This window comes from Mustela erminea, chromosome 12, assembly GCF_009829155.1.
Source record: "Mustela erminea isolate mMusErm1 chromosome 12, mMusErm1.Pri, whole genome shotgun sequence".
Classification (NCBI taxonomy): Eukaryota; Metazoa; Chordata; class Mammalia; order Carnivora; family Mustelidae; genus Mustela; species Mustela erminea.
The window spans coordinates 3066776-3085384 of record NC_045625.1 but is presented as its reverse complement, the minus strand read 5'-3'; the positions used below and the strand labels follow the sequence as shown (position 1 = coordinate 3085384).

General features: G+C 64.0%; 2 protein-coding genes across 14 annotated transcripts in view; both read left to right on the top strand.

Moving 5' to 3' along the window:
- The window catches only part of SEC16A (SEC16 homolog A, endoplasmic reticulum export factor), a 33322-nt gene extending 27971 nt beyond the window's left edge, over positions 1 to 5351 (top strand). For 6 of the 8 annotated variants that reach the window (XM_032308245.1, XM_032308246.1, XM_032308243.1 and 3 more), the window contains 6 exons: positions 367 to 504; positions 722 to 816; positions 1365 to 1439; positions 1900 to 1959; positions 2826 to 2885; positions 3720 to 5351. In XM_032308245.1, the coding sequence (XP_032164136.1) occupies positions 367 to 504; positions 722 to 816; positions 1365 to 1439; positions 1900 to 1959; positions 2826 to 2885; positions 3720 to 3788 (497 nt within the window). In that variant the 3' untranslated portion in view covers positions 3789 to 5351. The remainder of the gene's footprint in view (positions 1 to 366; positions 505 to 721; positions 817 to 1364; positions 1440 to 1899; positions 1960 to 2825; positions 2886 to 3719) is intronic. The other 2 variants (XM_032308247.1, XM_032308248.1) reach the window with 2 other exon arrangements.
- Positions 5352 to 5645: 294 nt separating this feature from the next.
- On the top strand, positions 5646 to 17236 carry INPP5E (inositol polyphosphate-5-phosphatase E). Of its 6 annotated transcripts, XR_004277524.1 has the most exons (12): positions 5646 to 5741; positions 6580 to 7628; positions 11357 to 11480; positions 12689 to 12786; positions 13329 to 13453; positions 13565 to 13684; positions 13930 to 14037; positions 14594 to 14755; positions 14836 to 14951; positions 15409 to 15545; positions 15856 to 16282; positions 16405 to 17236. XR_004277524.1 is itself a non-coding variant. In XM_032308129.1 (11 exons), exons 2-11 carry the CDS (start codon positions 6823 to 6825, stop codon positions 15907 to 15909), a joined length of 1803 nt encoding a protein of 600 aa, XP_032164020.1. In that variant the 5' UTR covers positions 5646 to 5741; positions 6580 to 6822; the 3' UTR covers positions 15910 to 17236. The 6 variants fall into 6 exon arrangements, 5 of the variants coding, with proteins under 5 accessions (XP_032164020.1, XP_032164018.1, XP_032164022.1 ...); XM_032308129.1 differs by having other exon boundaries at positions 15903 to 17236; XM_032308127.1 differs by having other exon boundaries at positions 15856 to 17236.
- Positions 17237 to 18609: the final 1373 nt, after the last annotated feature.

Sequence of the window (18609 nt, the reverse complement as noted above, 5' to 3'; positions counted from 1 at the left end):
TCAAGAGTTGGTTTGAGAACTTGCTTGTTCTGCAGACATGCCGGAGCTTAAGGGCTGGAAGTACAGGGCAGATGGCAGTCTGTCTGTCTGCAAGGGGGGTCCTGTTTTCCTCAGGCGAGTCTGCAGGGGGCCCCCCACCATCTCTAGAGCGCGAGAGCCCTGCTCCGCAGCCCCCAAGCTGCTAGTGAGCAGCACGGCTCTGGTAGCCTCGATGTGTAGAATGGGCACCTCCCCTGGGGTAGCAGCCGGGCTGTGCCATGTGGAGAGCTGCGTCCCCGTCTGCTCTTCCCGCTGGAGGAAGGGGGACCCCGGGGGAACAGGATGCTCTGGGGTGCTGACCCAAATCTGCCGCTTTTTCCGGTGCAGCTGGAGCCAGAGCACGCTACGTGGATGTGTTGAACCCCGGGGGGCCCCAGCGCAGCGAGCCGGCTCTGGCTCCTGCGGAGTTTTTTGCCCCCCTGGCTCCACTCCCGATTCCTGCACACGTGTTCGGACCGAATTCAGGTGGGCAGTGTGGGACCTTCTGATCTCTGATCCCTTTCCTGAGCTTCTCTGGCTTTAATCTCCCGTAAGAAGAGTGACCCGGCTGATGTGCAGAGTTGGGCCTCATCTGCTCGTTCATGAACCCCCTTCTCTGTCCCCCACGAATGGGACTGTGGGAAACGACAGGCCGGCGTTGTTTTGAACAGAATGACAGCTTCCTGCGCTGTCTCCTTCACAGATGCAGAGGAAGTCCCACCTGCCGGGGGGGGCGGCAGGGAAGGGCAGGTGCCTGCCGGTGGTCCGGCCAGCGCAGAGCCGGCCTCGGAGCCCCAGGTGAGCAGGGCTGCAGGCTGGGCGGGAGGGCGGGGAGGGTTTGCCCCACACCCTGCCTGGGAGATTGGCCCAGCCTTTGTGTCAGGCCCATTGTGCACCCGGGGACCAAGTCCGTGTGTATAGGAAGACTCCCTCTAGAGATGGGGAGTGTGACCGTGTGCACGAGGCCTCGTGGTTGTCTCACTGAAATCATAGCCGGAAAGGTGGTTTTTAATTTTGGAAACTGGGGTGCGGAATCACGGAGAGTCTGGTGTCTGAGGGGGACAGTGGATTGCGAGCCTGGGTCCCCAGTTAATGAGCTGCTTAACATGTAAGGCGTCACGTAATGCTTCAAAGTCTGTTTCCTGCTCCGAGTTGGGATGACCAGGCCGTCGTGGGCCTGGGATCCGCGTTCCTTGGAGATGGGCGGCGGAGCGATGGGCCCTGCATCTACTCAGACCGGTGCCTTCCGTGGAGCCCAGCACCTCCAGGCCGGGCTGGGCCAGGTCGGGGTGGGGTCCCGTGTGGTTCCACTGGTGGGACGGCTGCACATCGTCTTCCTCCCACAGGCGTTTAGCTCTGCCACTTCACTCGCTGGCCCCGAGCTCCCACCCACCGGCGAGGACGGCTCCCGCGGAGGAGAGGTAAGGCCCTCCCGTCAAAAGGACCTGCCCAGAAGCCAGGCCCGGCACGTCGCTCGTGTGCACTGTCCACGTGGCTGCTTCCTTTAAAAGCGAGTCTTGACGAGTCAGAAGAGACAGTTGAGCAGCCTCTTAAAACTGCCCGGTGTCAAGTTTGTACAACAGATGGTCCCACTTGTCTGTGCAGAATCACCCAGGGTCTCCACCTCAAGCAGGGCTGGAGTGCACCTGCCCCTGGCGCTGCCCAGCATGGCCGGGCCACCGCGGGCCCCCAGCTGGGGGTGTTTTCTCTCTAAGAGCTGCCCCCGAAGGCAGACCTTGTAAGCTAACTCTGGCTCCTCTCCGTCCAGACTGTCCCGGTTCTGAGGGCATCCTGCAGCTCTCGGGGGTTACACGGATCGCTCGGAGCAGCAGCGTGCATGCTGATTTTCTATTTGTGTGTGTTTTGTGTGTGTTCCTGTAGCTTTCACGCTGTAGTTCACTGAGTTCATTGTCACGTGAAGTAAGCCAGCATTTTTATCAGGTACCTGTGCCTGGCGGTTCTCACTGGACACGCGTTGAACTGGGTCGCCTTTGTGTCCCCTCTGAGCGCACTGTGCTGGCTGGCCACTGTGCCCGTGTCACTAACGCGACCCGCTGCCTCCCCACCCACCACACACCGGAGGATGTAGTGTTCCTTTCTCCCCAGGACCTCGGGGGGTCGGGAGCTGTCCTGATGATGCACTGACGGGCACGTAGACCCCGATGTGCCTAGTGAATGAGTGCGGTCTGTTAAATGTTCTTTCTGGATTGGTGTTTCCACATGGCCAGCCTCTGGCGTGGCCTCACCGTGTATGAGTGGGTTTCCAAAGCCCACGGGGCAGGAGGGACTTCCGTTCTCTGACCAAGTGTGAGACGGCATCTCATAGGCCAGGCGGGGGGTGGCAGGAAGCTGTCCTCCGGCCAGTCTGGGCGAGAGATAAAGGAATGTGTCATCTTTCCTGTGTATCGTGGGACAGAGCTTCCGTTGGCTCAGTAGAAGGCTTCGTGTCACCTTTTCCTTTGCACACTAAAGCACTGGCTTTCGTAGCCGGGCACTGAGGTCTGAAGTCCTCAGAAGCGTCTGTTAACTGCCCCGTGTCAGCACGAACGGGACATCTTGGCGCCGCGCACTCTTTGTCCCTGCATGTTCTGGTTTCAAGGCCTTTCTCTCTGCATGCTGCTTTACGTGTCACCATTTTCCCGTGGACCTTGGCGTAATTACGTCCAGGGCTGTGACAAGTGTCTCCACCTGCGTCCGTGGCTCCCTTAGAATCACTGGGAGCGGGTCCCCAAGAGTGTGTCTGTTCACAAAGGGAGCGAGCGCAGCGCTGTCGCGGCGGTGCTGACACGGCTCTCTGTGGTTCTCAGGCTCCCAGTGACCACCCCGGGGCAGCCGCGCCCTTCTACAGCCCCGCTCCGTTTGCACAGGTCAGTGCCGCCCTGGCCCCCGCCCGCGCCTGCTGACCCTTCTCCCTTCTCGGTCGGGCCTTTCCCGCTCCTGGCTCCTGTGCTTTCCGGCCGACACGCTGTGCCGCGGGTCTGCGTCTGACTCCCACACGTGGGCCTGAGCCCTCCTCTCGGCCAGCCCGTGTCCTGCATTTGGGGGTTGTTGCTGAACGTTCCCTTCCGTTTCTCTGCCTCTGCCTTCTCTCTTCTCCGTGCCCAGTTTTTGCCTGTAGCAGACAGACTGGCTGCCGGTTTGGGGCGAGCCAGGGCGGGGTGGTCCTGGCATTTAGGATGTAAACGCTCGCCTGAGCCCAGGTGTCCTGGTGCAGCTCCTGTCCTCACGGCCCGGGGTGACCGGGCCTTCTCCCTCTGCACCTGACTCTCATCCCCCTACCAGCCCGACCTTAGGGCTGCCGTGTCCCACCCAAGTTACAACCTGGCCACCGTGCACCTGCTTTTCCACTCCCAAGATGTGCTTTTTCCCATCCTGTTACCGCCATCTCGTAGCCATTATTTTACACAAATTCTTTGGTGCACATTCCCGCCGGGCTGTGGCGAGGAGGCTCAGGTAAATGCCCACGCGCCGCCCGCAGGCTCTCCCCGCGGCCGCTGCAGCCGGCCCCCTTGCTTCACCGCCTGGCCACAGCGCAAACCTTTAAGAACGACTGATTTGGTCCTGGCCTGGCCAGTTACCAGGGGGACTGCCTGTGGGTTGGTGTAGACGGTCCCGCCCCCCCGAGTCTCGAGGTGTTCCCAGGGTGCCACCGGCCTCGGAGGCCTCAGGCACACGGAAGTCAGCGCTCTTCCTGTCTGCAGGCCTCGGCCCCCTCCGGAGGCTCCAGGATGGGGAGGATTGGCCAGAGGAAGTACCCAGCGTTGAGCTAGAAGAGTCCCCACCCTGGAGTAGCATCTGGAACCCTGAAGCCATCATTCTGCTCCAGCAAGAACTCAGATGGATTGCCTGCACCGTCCCCGCGTCCCTGAATGGGCACGCAGTGATGCCACGTGATTGAACCTGTTCTTCTGCCGCCGTCTCTGAAGGGTGGCCGGAGGCAGGTGCGCAGCCCCTGGAAGGCGCTGGCTGGAGCAGGGGCACTCTTGGCTCCTTCATTCCCCAACGGTGATTTAAGGGTAAAACTGTCCGTCCTGGAAGAGCGTTGTCCCGGGTGAGGCTGGAGGCATCTTTGCTGCAAGAAGATCTCGCTCTTGAGGAACCCAGGTGTCTCTGCAAACCTAACCGTGCTGCCCCCCAACCCCCACGGGGTCCTTTAAAATGCCGAGTGAAGAGCGAGCCTTGGGCCCAGGAGAGGCCCCACCGCCTTCCTGGTGGCCGTGGAGGTCCTTTCTGCATCAAAGTCCCCGAGGAGCTGTGGACTCGGTGGCAAGAATTCGGTTAGCTTTCGAGAGAGGCCCGAGTCACTGAAGCACATCTCTGCCGGGTGGCAAAGATGTTTCCAGCTTCTTTTGTGCCCCGTGCGAGCCAGGGGCCCGGCTTTGCCCGTCCATGGGGGGCGGCCCTGCAGCTGTGCCCCCCGCGGACTGGCCCCCATCGGTCCACGTTACTGAAACTCACTGTGACAAGTTGGACGGGGCTTTCTCCAGTCTGTGACAAGCCTGACGAGACACCTCGAGGGGCCACGGTGCCCTCTGTGTCACCGTCGGTGCTGTGCTCTGTCCTGACTGGTCTTCGCGGTGCCGTCCAGTTGCCTTGCTTTCTCTCACCTGGTTGCCGTCCTCTCAGGGTGGTGACGTCTGGAAGAGCGGGCGGAACGGACTGTTGACGCGCGCTCTGAGTCCAAGGCTCTGTTCTTCCCGCACCAGCTCCGCAGGTGGCGTGCGGCCCGCCAGCCGCGGGGAACCACAGAGGGGACCCTCCCCACCGGACTCCGAGCTTTACGGCTTTATCGACTGTTCAGAAAATTCCTCTCTCGTTCTTGTTAGGTCTGAAGAGACTACAGAAAAGATTTAAGTATTTATAAGAATCATTAGAAAATAATTTCTGTAGGTTCCCCCGGGGAGCATAGTTTGCTTGGGGTCTTAAATCTAAATGCAGAAATGGTCTAACTGTGGAATCCGTGCAGGCTTCCTGTTTCCCCCGGGCCCTGGGTCATCTCGGAAGGGCCACGGAAGTCGTCCCATGGTGTCGCCCACACGCACGTCTGGGTGCGTTTGTTCACTTGGAGAGAGGCCAGGACTGGTTGACGGGGCAGCAGCCTCTTGTGTCCGTTGATCCGCGCTCAGTGGGGGTCCTGGGATCCCAGACCCTCCTGGCGCCATGCCCCTGGCTTCCTCCGCTTGGCCTGCCCACTGTTGCCCGCACCGGCTGCCAGCGACTTTTGATTCAAGAAGCTCCCTGCCAGGCCAGGCGGGAGCTGCTATTTTTCCTAAATGCAAATTGTTACACTGCAAATTGGTAAATAAAGTATTTTGCGCTCGCAAGCGCTGTCATCTATCTGTTGCTTCCTTCTGTCTGTGGGTCACCATGGATGGTGGGGTGGCGGGGCCAAGACCCCTGCCTGGGGCTGCGAGCTGGAGGGGCTTTGCTTTGGCCGGGGGTGGGTTGGCTGGGGAGCCCCCACCCCCAACCCCTCGACAGCAGGAGGGGTGCGCCCCTTGGGGAGGCCTGCCCCGGTGCGTGTCGTCCCTCTGCCCCCGGCCCCGCGCCTGGCCCAGGAAGCTGCAGGGTGGGGAAGGGGGACTGCTCCGCGCTCTCGGGCGTGCGCTGGGTCCTCCGGCCGCCAGGGGCCGCTGCGGGGGCCGAGCCCCGCCTTTCTCGGACGCCCGTTGCCGGGGAGCGGCCGCCGGGCCGCAGGGCCGGTGAGCGGGCGGCGCGTTGAGGTGGGTGCAGGAGTGTCCCTGGGCGGCGGCGCGGGTGCAGGGCCCGGGGTGGCCCCTGGGCGGGTATGCGGAGCGACCTCCAGGCAGGGGTGCGGGTCTGGAGCGCGGCGTGACCCCTCGACGGGGACGCGGATCCGGGGCGCAGGGTGACCCCTGGGCGGGGGCGGGGACGCGGATCCGGGGCGCAGGGCGAACCCTGGGCGGGGTTACGGGGCGCAGGTCCGAAGCGCGGAGTGACCCCTGGGCCGGGGCGGGGGCGGGGGCGGGAGTCCAGGGCGTGGGGTAACTCTTTGCAGGGGCGGGGACGAGTATCCAGGGTGCGGGGCGACCCCGGGGTGGGGCGGGGGCACGAGCCCAGAGCGAGGGTTGATCCCTGGGCGGGGGCGGGGGACACGGGCCGGGGGCGGGGTCCTCCTGCACTGCGGTCGTTGCCCTGGGGCCCCGCAGGCTCGCAGGTTCTGAGCCCGGGCCTGCGGCGGCGGAGGCGGCGGGCGGAGGGGGCCTCCCTCGGGGCGGGGTCTGCGGGAGGAGCGGCGGTGATGGGTACGCAGGTGAGTGAGGGTGTGGGGACCCCTTACCCCTTCCAAGGCTGCTCCAGCTGGCCTTGACTTTTGGGTTGTGGTTCTGCCCTGGTCCTACCCCAGAGCCCCAGGAAGGCACAGGTCCCCTCTGTGCGGTGGCTTCCTGGGAGGGGGCGGCGGGCGACTCGTCTGAGTGTGTGTTCTTGCTAGACGGCTGCCGGCCTGTCCCTCTGTCTCCTTGCACTGCAGTCCCATGGGAGCAGTCATGTGGCACGGGGTCGTGGCTGTCCCAGGCTAATAGCTCGGTTTTCCTTTAGGTTCCTGTAGGGGACCGCAGGACTTCTGGCATCCCAGCCATGGAGCAACGGACCCTGTCCCCACCGGCTGGCCCCGGGCCCAAAGGGGAGCCCCTACGCCTTCTCTCCTCCGCAGCTGCCCGCCACGGTCTGGCCGTGCATCCCTGACCCTGGGCTTCCCTGGGAGCCCAGAGCGGGAACTGTCCCCCAGCAGCGGGAGGGGGGCGCTGGCTGCCAGAGCCTGGGAGAGCCGGCCCCTGGACTATGCCATCCAGGTTAGAGGGCGTGGGCTGTTCAGGGGCGTCTCCCCCGCAGCCCGCCACCCAGGGCCATCTGCAGCCTGAAGACAGAATGCTCAAGGGACAGCTTCCAAACACGGGCAAAGACCTCGCAGCCCACCCAGGGTCCCCACCTGCCAACAATGGTGAGGGCCCTGAGAAGAGCCCAGTGCTCCCCCCGAAACTTCCAGCACAGATCAGCAACGAGGACCCACAAGCCAAGGCAACAAGCTTCACCCCAAAGCCGCCGCCGAGGCCCCGGCTGGAGCGAGCTCTGTCCCTGGACGAGAAGGCGTGGAGGAGGCGGCGTTTTCCAAACAGCCACGAGGACCTGGCAGCTCGCGGCGGGGCCAGCCCCAGTAGGGGCTCCTCACAGGACAAGGTCCCCAGGCACCCCGCCCACACCGACTCCCCCCCCTGCCTGAGCGCCTCCTTGCAGGAGATCCCCACGTCCCGCAGGGCCCAGGGCAGTGCGGGAGGGAGCCCTTCCTCATGGGGTCACTGTATCTCCGGAATGATCAGCACTTCCCTGGACGTCCTGCACCGGGACGGGGCCTCAGCCCGGAGCCCCGCCAGGCTGCCCACTGTGGACCAGAAGGTGGCCTCCGGTTGCCTGCGGCCGGCCGACCGGGTGGACTCGGGTCAGGCTGACCTCAAGGCCCGCCTGCCGAGCAGACTGTTCCGGGCCCACAGCAGCCTGGGCCCCGGCCGGCCCCCGAGCCCCCTGGCCTCTGAGGCCAGATCCTCCTTTAGCCTGCTGGCTCCCATCCGCGCCAAGGACGTCCGGACCAGGTAGGGCCCCAGGGGGGCGGGGCGTGGGCACCATCAGTGCCTTGGCTTTAGCGTTCGCGTGCAGCCTCCACGAGAAGCACGCAAAGGTTTTCTCACAAGGCTGTGCGGTGTAGAGGTGTGGAGCTAACCCCCCAGCTCGCAGCTCCTTCCCAGAGGGTCACGCCTTCCAGAACTTTCCCTCTGTGTTTCAGCACCACTCAGGGCTGCGTGCCTACGAAACATGGTTCAGAGGCGTGTGTGACCTTCTCCCCACAGCTCTGCGTCTCGTTTGCTCTCCCTTGTGTGTGTCGGGACAGGCTCCTGAGGCTGTTGGCTGTGTGCCCCACTGGCCATCGGCTCCCATCGGCCCCACAACCGCAGAGGACACTTGGTTTCCAGGCCTCACGGGACCTGAGAAGCTAATGTATTTGGCCTTTCTTAACAGCTTATAAAAAACCTAGCCAGGCGCTCCCCACCCGCCCCCATGTCTCTCCTTTGCGCCAGGGTCCCCGATACTTCTGAGCCCAGCCTGTCCAAGCCCACAGGTCTGGTCTTCTCCGGGGTCCTCACTGTGGGGCCCATGCTGCGGCTGGAACAGGCCTCCCCTGCCTGCTCCTCCGGTGCCAGGCCTGGCCGCTGACCGCTGTCAACAGTCCTGCCACTTGGCCCAGGTCTCTGCTCCCTGCTTGGGCTGGGCCCATTGTTTGAAGTACACACAGGCCCCGACTTGGGGGTCCCCACGCCACCCACTCCCCAATATGGCACCCAAGGCCCCAAGTGAGGCCCCGGCCCCACTTCCCTCACCAGACTTCTCACCACCACCCTACCTGCTGCCCTCTCCAGTGCAGACCAGGCCGGCACCCGCCCAGCTGGACAGAGTCCGCAGAAGGTGGGGTGGTCACTGTGCTGGTGTCTGCCACGTGGGACCCCAAAGCAGAAACCCTAAAACAACAGGACCGTGTTCTCTCCTTCTGGAGCCCTCAAGTCAGAGCCCACAGTGCCACAGGGCTGTGCTCCACCCGGAGGCTCCAGAGGACGGTCCTTCCTGCTCTTCCAGCTCCCAGTGCCCCGGTGGCCCCCGATGGCCCCTGGTGGCCCGCTGGCCTCTGCCCGCACGCGGTGCTCCGCCAGGGTCTGTGTCTCTCCTCTCACTGGGGCGCTGGTCGTTGACTCTAGCATCCAAACAAAACCCGGGACGCTCTCGGGTGGCTGTCCTTTACTAGCCACACTGCAACGCCCCCGTGGCCACAGAGGTCCCCCCGTGCGCTCTTGTTGTCAGGAAGCAGGAGAAGCTGGGGGCAAGCATGGCTGCGCCAGCCAGAACCGGGCCCGCCGCTAGGGTTTCGGGCACGCGGCGCGCTCTGCGCAGCTGCGGTTACCCGTGTGCGCTCACCACACGGTGCCGAGGACAGGACTGTCCTCTCAGAACCGGCTCCTCGGTCCCCACTTTCAGGCAAGCAGCAAGCAGTAGGTTGGTGGGGATCCCTCAGCCCAGATCCGCGTGCAACGACCCCATCTCCAGCCCCTCGGCGTGCCTTGGAGCGGGTGTGGGGTGCGCCGGGCCCAGGGAGCGGCTGCTCGCAGATGGGGGCGGCCACACTTCGCGTGAGGACACTGACGCTCGGATTCTGTCATTTTCCCATGTCACCAAACACGGGGTTTTCTTCCCCAGCCGTTTGTAAGTGTGAGAACAGCCCTTAGCTCGTGGTCTGGCCACAAACAGCTGGGACATGGGCGCGGTCGGAGCGGGCGCCCCGCGCTCAGGGTGCTGCAGGCCGCAGGCACCACCATGGCTAACCCCACGGCCTGTGGGTCCTGAGAGCATGCTGTGCCCTCAGGCGCAGAGTGGGGGATCCTTTGGGGGCCCCGAGGCCAGGAGACAGGGGCTCTCTGGGTGCCTGACTGTGGGGTGTGGCCACAGCCTGCCGGGGCTCCTGGAGTGGGGCTGAGGCAGCAGGGCCCCTGTCTGGGCACAATCAGGTACATGTCCTGCACCGCCCAGGGAGGGTGTGGGAATCGCGCCTCCTGGCTCTGGAGAACTGCCTTCTGCTCACAGCGGTCAGCTGGGGCTCGCGAGCCTTGCGGGCGATCTTCCTTCAAAGGAGCGGGTTCCTACTCGCAAAACTAAGCTGTGAGGTTTTCGTAGTGAATTAGGGTGAAGAGTCATCAGAGGCTTGGAAAGTCCTCCGGGTGGCCATTACAGACGCTGGGTTGGCTTCTCAAGGCTGCCGCAGAATGGGCCATCCATGGGGAAGCTGCGGTGCCGGGCCAGGCCGGCCAGTGTGAGGCCTGCGCCCCAGGCATGGGCAGGGCAGCATGGGGGGCCGAAGCCAGGTGTGATGGGCTGCACCCGGTGGTCCACCCCAGTGTTCGGAGCCCACCAGACTGCCTTCCCGCACCGCAGTGCCCAGCTGCCAGGCCTTGGCACAGAACCCCCTTGGCCCCCACCCACCCCTGACAACGGGACTGGGGCAGCCCTGCCAGCTGCCCCGGAAGGTGGAAAGAGCCCTCATTTGCACGCGGCCATCAAGGTGATGGCTGACAAGGGATGTTCTCGTGGACAGATCAGGGTACCAGCCCATCATGGTGTCGCCGGAGTAGGGATAGGACCCACGGAGCTTATCGGGGCGCATCTGTAGGAAAGGGGGAGGGAGTCTAACACAGCCAGCACTCAGGAGGTGATGAAGCTCCCCTCTGGGCACTGGGGGGACCCACGGCCAGTGTGTACAGCAGATGATGGCACTGGGGGTGGGGGGTGGGGAATCGGTGCTCAGTGTCTGCAGCGGATGGATGGCACTAAAAGACCTCGGAGACAAAATGACCGAAGGCTGGTGTGGCTGTCACCTGGGTGCTGATTCTGGGCATGTCCTGATCTCCAGCTGGGTTGGAAGAAGGTTCTGGAAGGGGAGCTCCCAGCAAGAGGAGGACCCCAGACAGCTGGAGAAAGGCGGCCTCATGTGAACACCGCGCAAGGAGTGAGAGGTTGCAGGGAGGCTGGTGTTGCACCCCTGTGCGGTGACCAGGCCGTGTGCGCGTGCTGGGCTTGCCCTGTGTGCAGGAGAACAGGCCGGTGGCCGCAGCTAGACAAGTGTGTGAGCGCAGTTTTAGCACACTTTGTGTGATCCGCTGGCTGAGGACGATTTTTTCATGGTTGAGAAACCTGGTCTAATGTCTCCCGAGACATGAAAATTACACATCAGAGCCTGCAGGCCCCTGGTGACACTCCATCACTGCCCAGGCTCGCCCCCCGCGAGTGGGCTCCGCGAGGCTGCTGTCCCCAGGGTCCGACGCAGCTGGAACCATGCGCGTGCGCACTCTGCGCTCCGGAACCCTTGAAGCAGGCATGACCGGTGGTTGTTGCAAGGGTGGACATGTCCCCTGTAGCTTTCAGGTCCTTGGAGGCCACGCTGAGGTAGAGGGCACGCATACCCCTGGCTGCTGCTGTCCAGGGCAAAGAGCCTAGATGTTCCCCTCAAGCTGCTCGTCTGAGGACGTGACGGAAAACTTGAATGCGTGCCGGCGTTTGTAGAATGGGGAATGGAGATGGTTTTCCGAGAGGGCGGTGGACCATTGTGCGCTGTGCCCCCTGTCGACCTGCGGGCTCTCGGGAAACCCCAGCTCTGGGAGAGCCTCCTGAAAACGGGGGGGGGGGGGGGGGGGGGGGAGGTGACAGGTGTGGCTGGGCGGTGTCCCCTGCACCTGGGTCCGTCTGTTCGGATCCTCGACCCCCGGCTGCTCACTCTCCGCAGGAGCTACCTGGAGGGGAGTCTCCTGGCGAGCGGAGCCCTCATGGGGGCGGAGGAGCTGGCCCGGTACTTCCCGGACCGCAGCATGGCCCTCTTCGTGGCCACCTGGAACATGCAGGGCCAGAAGGTAGGCCGCCTGCTCCCGCTCCGGTTCTCCCCCAGGGCTGTCGGCCGCACTCGGTCTGCCCGGGCTCTCCCCAGCAGCTGGGGCACCCAGAAAGCCCCGGCCTCACCCACCTCCCCACTGCCTGCTGGGGGAGGATGTGCTTTTCTGACACACGTGTTTGTCTGCTGGGGAGCTTGTGGCTCCCAGCAGATGGGCAGGGGACAGAGACCTCCCTGGGGCCCCCACCCCCATGCACAACCTCCCCCCGCCGCCCCATCCACCCCCCACCGCCAGACCGGCTGTGGCTGTCGGTGAGCCCACGCGGCCTGGTCTGGTTCTTGTCACCTTGGGGTCACTTTGGGTTTCGTTCATTCGGCCACCTGTGTGTGGAGGTGACAGTGGAGACCTCCAGCCACTCTGCCGTGACGGCTGCTTTGTGTCCTGACCGCCAGTCGCCCGGGCCAGACTGCCCAAGCCAGAGGACTGGCTCTTGCTTCAGGGGAGCCCCTTGGACCCCATGCTGGTGGCTTTCTCGCCAGCTCAGCCGTCTCTCCCTGGAACGACTCCTCACGGCAAGGACTGTCCTGGGTTGGTGGTCTCCATCCCCTGTATGTGCGGTGCTCTGATTTCTGACGGCTGGGCGTGGGCTCCCTGCACTATGGGCGCACCAAAGGGTGCAGCAAAGGACACGGTGGTTGTCACGGTGGCATCACAGAAGGACCTTCACTCCACAACAAGGTGGCCCGGGCTGGCCGTGGGGGACGGGTGCTGGGGAGGAAACAAGGCAGGGCCACCTCCTGCTCAGGGTTGGACTGAGTAACCAGGAGTCCCAACAACACAGGCTCGGGAGAGAGACAGAAGTGATTCTCCCTCCCGCTCAAGGAGGAGGCAGGTGCCCGGGCTAATGGCCCACTGTCCCAGGGATACCACCGGGCCTGTCCAGGGGATGGCGCTCTTGTCCAGGGCCCTGAGGGCTCGGAGGCTACGCACATCCAGCCACGGGGAGGAGCGCTCAGGTCCAGGGCCACGGCACCCGGCCGGGGCAGCACCACCTCCCCACCCAGAGCATATCTGGTGGCGCGGGGCACAGAGGCAGGCATAGTGGTGACCAGTTGGGCTGGAGGGAGGCCTGCCTGGAGGCGTCGCATGGGCCATGCTGGTCCCGGGCTATGGGAGAGGCTGGGCCGCTGGCCCCGCGGGAGGCCCTTGCTACACACGATTCCCTGCAGGAGCTGCCCCCGAACCTGGACGAGCTCCTGCTGCCCGCCGAGGCAGACTACGCCCAGGATCTGTACGTCGTCGGGGTCCAGGAGGGCTGCTCCGACAGGTAGGGAGCACCCCGCCCTACCTACGTCTGCCCAGCCCGTCAGCCCCGTGGATCCCTGGGAACGGTGCTGAGGTGGGCCTTAGGGGCCAGGGCTGCCTGCCAGAGCCGCCTCCGGGCCCATGAGCAGCTCCGAGAGCTGAGAATAAAAGAGCTTCGCTTGCTGACGCATCACTGATGGAGAGGCCGCGAAGAGCAGCGGAGCCCCGGCTACAGCCCCAACCGCTACGTGGGCTCCTAGGTCTGCAGCGTCCTGGCACTCGGGTGCCCCCCTCAGGCAGCCGCAGGAGGCCTACCGCGTGCAGGTGCCTCCGACCTAGGGGAAGGGGCCGGGCTCCAGGCCCCCAGAGTAGCCAGAGAGCACGGGCCTGGGACCAGTACCGGAGATGGACAAGGCTGTCTGGGGCCCTCGTGTTGCTTGTCTGCCCACCACTCACCCTGCAGGACGCGGCCGGACAGCGGGGCTCTCTGGGCTGCAGGGTGAGGGGCAGCGGGGCTGGGGGTTCCAGCCCCCCTTTCCAGGCTGTCCCGGCCTCCGTCCACAGGCGGGAGTGGGAGACGCGCCTGCAGGAGACGCTGGGCCCGCGCTACGTGACGCTGTACTCGGCGGCGCACGGGGCGCTCTACATGTCCGTGCTCATCCGCAGGGACCTCATCTGGTTCTGCTCAGGTAGGTGGGCCGCCGTGCTCCGCGCTGCCACCCGGGGCAGCCCCGGCCTCAGTGCAGCAGGGGCACGCAGGGTGAGCAGGACCAGCCGTGTCACCCCGCTTTGTCCCGCAGAGGTGGAGAGCTCCACGGTGACCACCCGCATCGTGTCTCACATCAAGACCAAGGGGGCCCTGGGCGTCAGCTTCACCTTCTTCGGCACCTCCCTCCTCTTTATCACGTCGCACTTCACCTGTGAGTCCCAGGCGTGCGGGACACCGCTCCCCGTCGCCGCCGGGAGGGGCCTGGAAGGCAGAGGCCCCGCTACCTGTGACGGTGTCGTCCGGTCGTGCCCGGTTCCGTGGTGGGCGCCGGGGAGGAGGCCGTGGGGCGGACACCGGGAGCACCCGGCGGTACGCTGGCTGGGGGGCAGTGAGCACACGGGTGCCGCCTGTGTCTGCGAGCCCCACTGCAGAGGCCCCCACGCTCTGTTCTCCCAGCTGGCGACGGGAAGGTGAGCGAGCGGCTGCTGGACTACAGCAGAACCGTCCAGGGCCTGGCCTTGCCTAAGAGTGTGCCCGACACCAGCCCCTACCGCTCCGACGCCGGTGAGCTCCCCTCCACGTGCTTCTGCCTTGTTCTCCGGGTAGTTCAGTGAAAGTAGACTTTGGGAGCTTTTAAGAATCAAGGTCAGAAAAGTCTAGAAAGTCACCAGGTAACAGGAAAAAGACCGCTCTGAGGCCTGGCACCAGGCTCCTCTCGTGCTGGGGCGGTCAGCCCGTTCGGCGGCCGGCGTTCACCAGGAGCCCGGCCTCGCCAGCCCCGCTTTGTGTCCCCCACTCCCGCACGGGCCCTCCTGCCTCCCGGCTGCCCCACGGGGGCAGCGCCCTGGTGGAGGCGGCATTTGTGGGAAGCGGGAAGCGTGGGCTCCTGTGAGCGTGGGCTGTCACGCGGTCCCCGGATGGCTGTTGCTATGGGAAATGAGAATCGTGAACCTGACTGTCGAGAGGCTGCAGGGCACTCCTCCCAAGGCTGGGGCGGCAGCGCCTTCCCTGGGGAGTCCTTGCACGTGGCTCTGGCAGGACACCGACCAGACCAGTCCCCGTTGCTAAGGCGTGGTGAGTGCGGGGAGGGCTGGGCTTACGTGCTTTCCCATTTGGTCAGCGGACGTTACCACCCGGTTCGATGGGGTGTTCTGGTTTGGAGACTTCAACTTCCGTCTGAGCGGCGGGCGCGTGGCCGTGGAGGCCATCCTGAAGCAGGACCTGGGGGAGAAGGTGTCTGCCCTGCTCCAGCATGACCAGCTCACCCAGGAGATGAAGAAAGGTGAGGGCCGGTGGGTGGGGGCTCCCCGCCCCCGAGAAGGCACGGCCTGTGGGGTTGACACGGGGCTGGGACTGTTCCAGGGTCCATCTTCAAGGGTTTCCAGGAGCCAGACATCCACTTCCTTCCATCGTACAAGTTCGACATCGGGAAGGACTCCTACGATACCACCTCCAAGCAGAGGACCCCCTCCTACACGGTGAGCAGTCCCCTGGGGCCAGCCCAGCTCTGCGGCCGAGGTCTGGGGCTACTCGTGCTGGCGAACTGGAGGCTGTGGACTGAGGCCGGGCTAGCGGGCAGCGCCCTGGGGGCTGCTGGGCCTGCAGGGTGCGGTCAGACTCGGGCCTAAGCCGCTCCAGGCTAGTGACCACAGCTCTTGGAGGCTGCTGGGGCTGGGGGCGGTGCCCTCTGACGGAGGCCCTCCTGGGGGTCGGCTGCCAGTCCCTGGACAGCGAGGCACAATCTGCATGCTATCACTTGGCTGATTGTTTGTGGCGGGACCCCCGCGGTTGGCTCCGGGTTTCAGGCCTGAAGCTGCTGTCTCGGCCTGGTCCGCACCCAGTGCTCACACACCGGTCGGTGCCCTGGGCCCGCAGGCATGCAGGCCAAGAAACCAGGGGGCATCGGGGCCCCCATTTGTGGGCTCTTTTCTACAGGACCGGGTTATGTACAAGAGCCGCCACAAGGGGGACATCTGTCCCATCAAGTACTCCTCCTGCCCAGGCATCAAGACATCTGACCACCGCCCCGTGTACGGCCTGTTCCGGGTCAAAGTGAGGCCGGGGAGAGACAAGTCAGTACCCCGGCCACATGTCCTCACATGTCCCGCTCTCACGGCCCAGGGCGGGGGGAGGGGAACGGGATTCCTGATCTGAAGTGGCTGTCACACAGGCGACACGCCCCGGGTCGGGGCTGGCCGGCTCTTCCTGCCACGAGTGCAGCGGGCCTGGTCTGGGTCACGGAGGGGTTTCTCGTCGTGGATGGTGGCCACGCTGCAGTGTGCAGCGGGTCCCAGTGGCCCACAGGGAACAGGCGTCAGAGTTGGCCTCCCAGAGGCCGCGGAAACAGCCAGGCCCTCCCAGCTGACCCCCTTTCTTCCACAGCATCCCACTAGCTGCCGGCAAGTTTGACAGAGAACTGTACTTGATAGGAATTAAAAGACGCATTTCCAAAGAGATCCAGAGGCAGCAAGCGCTGAAGGGTCAGCACTCGAGCAGCATCTGCACTGTGTCCTGAGGGCGCCCGAGGACCCTTGTCACCCACGTGGGAGGTCACTTGACCAAAAGCCCCTAAAAAGACAGAAGAGGTTGCTGTGTGGGACTTCTCCTGCTTCTGGGCCGCGGACGGACCAATGCTCGAGGCTGACCTGCTTCCTTACCAAGAACCCCACAGGGAGGCCAGAAGACCGGCCAGGCGGTACCACAGCCCCAGTGCCCGGAATGGAACCAGCCACGCTCCCGGACGCCACAGCCCGCATCAGGCCCCATGCCGGCAACGCCACACGTGTGGTCCCTCGGGGCAGGTGTCCAGGTGGGTTGTGGTGGGGCCTGGAGCGGCTCGCTCGCCCACAGCTCATGTTGGCAGCGCTCGCCTTGTGGACCTGCCGCCCCGGCAGTGCTAACTGGGAGGTGCCCTTCTCCGTCTGAGCACAGGGGTCCTGGTACTGAAGCTGGTGAGCTGCTCGGTGTCTCCATCCCACCGGTGCCTGAGGACCAAGCCCAGGCCCAGCTGGACAGGCCAGAGCCAGCTGACTTCCAAGGAGGGAGTGCTCTCCCACGGCCCCACTGGGACAAGAAGGCTTGGCCTGTTTCTGGGCTGCCTCTGGTCTTCGGGGACCTGGCCCAGCCCCTCCAGCCATGACACCATTTCCCTGCCCTCTTCTGGTTTTGGTGATTTCAGACCATTGGCACACATATCGTCAGCCACAGATAGCGTTAACAAAGCTTCGGGTGTCCCCACCACATTCTAGATCTCTTCTTTCTCCTGGGGCTGAGCCTGTGACCACCCACCATGGCTCCTAAAGATAGCCTCTGTAAGTGGGAAGACCAAGGGGCACTCGATCTAATCTTAAATTATTTATTTTTCGATATTTATATTTTTAAATAAATCCATATATTAAATCTTAAACTCTTTCTGGCCAAAGACTGAGTCCTAGGAAGAGCTCATCTGCACGCTCTGCCCATTCTCCTGACGTCTCAGAGAACAAAGTTGTCCAACGGCAGGTCTCGCATACACTGCGCCCAGCTGCCACCCCGACTGTGGGGCTGGCAGGAAAGGGACTTTTAAGGGAGAAGGGGACACCCCAGACCTGAGCGGAGGAAACAGGGCCCCTTCCGAAGGCAAGTGTACCTGCTTTGTGAGCGCCCACCTCCACAGCACGGAGCCAGGCACAGCCGGTCTGACACGGGAAAGTCTGTTCATGAGACGGTCCAGTCAACTCCATCGGACCTGAAACTTGTCTGTCTGTATAAAATTTTGCTCAAAGAAACGTGCTGTTGAGTTTTGAATTGTGAACTGAAAATGTCTGTCACAGATTTTTGTGGTGAGGGGTCTGGAGAGGCCTTTTCATGCACCTTCCTGGGTACCGTCCTGACGATGGGACCGAGTGATGGCGTGGCGTGTAGACAGTCTGGCCTGAGACAGGGCTTCATGTCTTTGGGGATCAGGACACAGGTCACGGGTCCCAAGTCAGGACACTCGCTTAAGAGCAGCCAGGAGATCTGAGAGAAACAGGTTTCACTTGGGAAGTCGGGTTAAAATCCCCACGAGTGCGGAAATGCGGGCCAGTCTCTGAAAACCAGCTTTAGAGAGTGGAGCACAAGCAGGAAGAGGTCCTCATGACCCGGCTCTCATGGCCTCCCCACACTCTGCTCGCACCAAGCGTCCCTCGGGCACCTGCTGAGCCTACGGCAGCCACCCTGAAAGCCACGTTGGGGGTGGGGTGGGACCACGGGCTGAGGGGGTCAGAGGTGCCCAGCCATGACGGGGTCAGGGAAGGAGCCAGCAGGAAAGCAGGACAGGCAGCTTGGCACCAGCTTCTGAACAGACTCCGGGGCCTGGGCAGCAGCTAGATGTGGTCAGAGGCTCAAATCCAGCTGCATGGGCGCTCCGCCAGACCCAACACCCACCAGGGCCTCAGTCTTTGCAGGCTCTGCCTTCCCACCCCCACCCCACAGCACACCCACCATGCAGCTAAGCTTCTGCCCTCCATCTCCCTTGGGTGCTGCCCTTCCCCTGGGTAACCAGAGAATGGCACAATCCACGTTGCTGCCCACCTTCCCTCCGACTCAAGCTCGTCTCCCTCGGCCCCACCCCAGTGGGCACAGAGCCTGGCACCCACCCCCCAAATGCAGTCACCGGCACGTGTGCTGGAAAAGCATGGAAATGGGACGGCGGCCCCGGCAAAGTGAAGGAACATTTACGCGTTGATCTCCCCAAAGCAGCCCTGCCCCCTCCACCCGAGCGGCCGAGGCTGGGCTGCAGGCTCTGTCCCCAGCTGCCGAGTGCTAGGGACCACGGCGGCCCTGCAACCACAAGGTGCCCCACATGGACTCTGGGGACTCTACGTGCATTCATGTCTGAGACCTACGAAGCTACCGCACGTCACTGGCGTCACGGGCCCCGCGGCGCTCCACATCTGGCCACGCGCCCGCAGGGCCTAGTGCTCCTCCGCCTCCCAGCAAGCTCCGAGCTTCGCTCCCCCACCGGCCGCCGAGTCTGAGAACCCCGCCTCCCGTCCTGTGCGCTCGGACGCATCTTAAAGGAAAGGACGAGAGGCCTCCCCTGGGAGACAGCTCGCTTGCCCACGTCCAACCCTGTTCTAGGGCCGCTGCTGACTGAGACACCCCATCCTCACG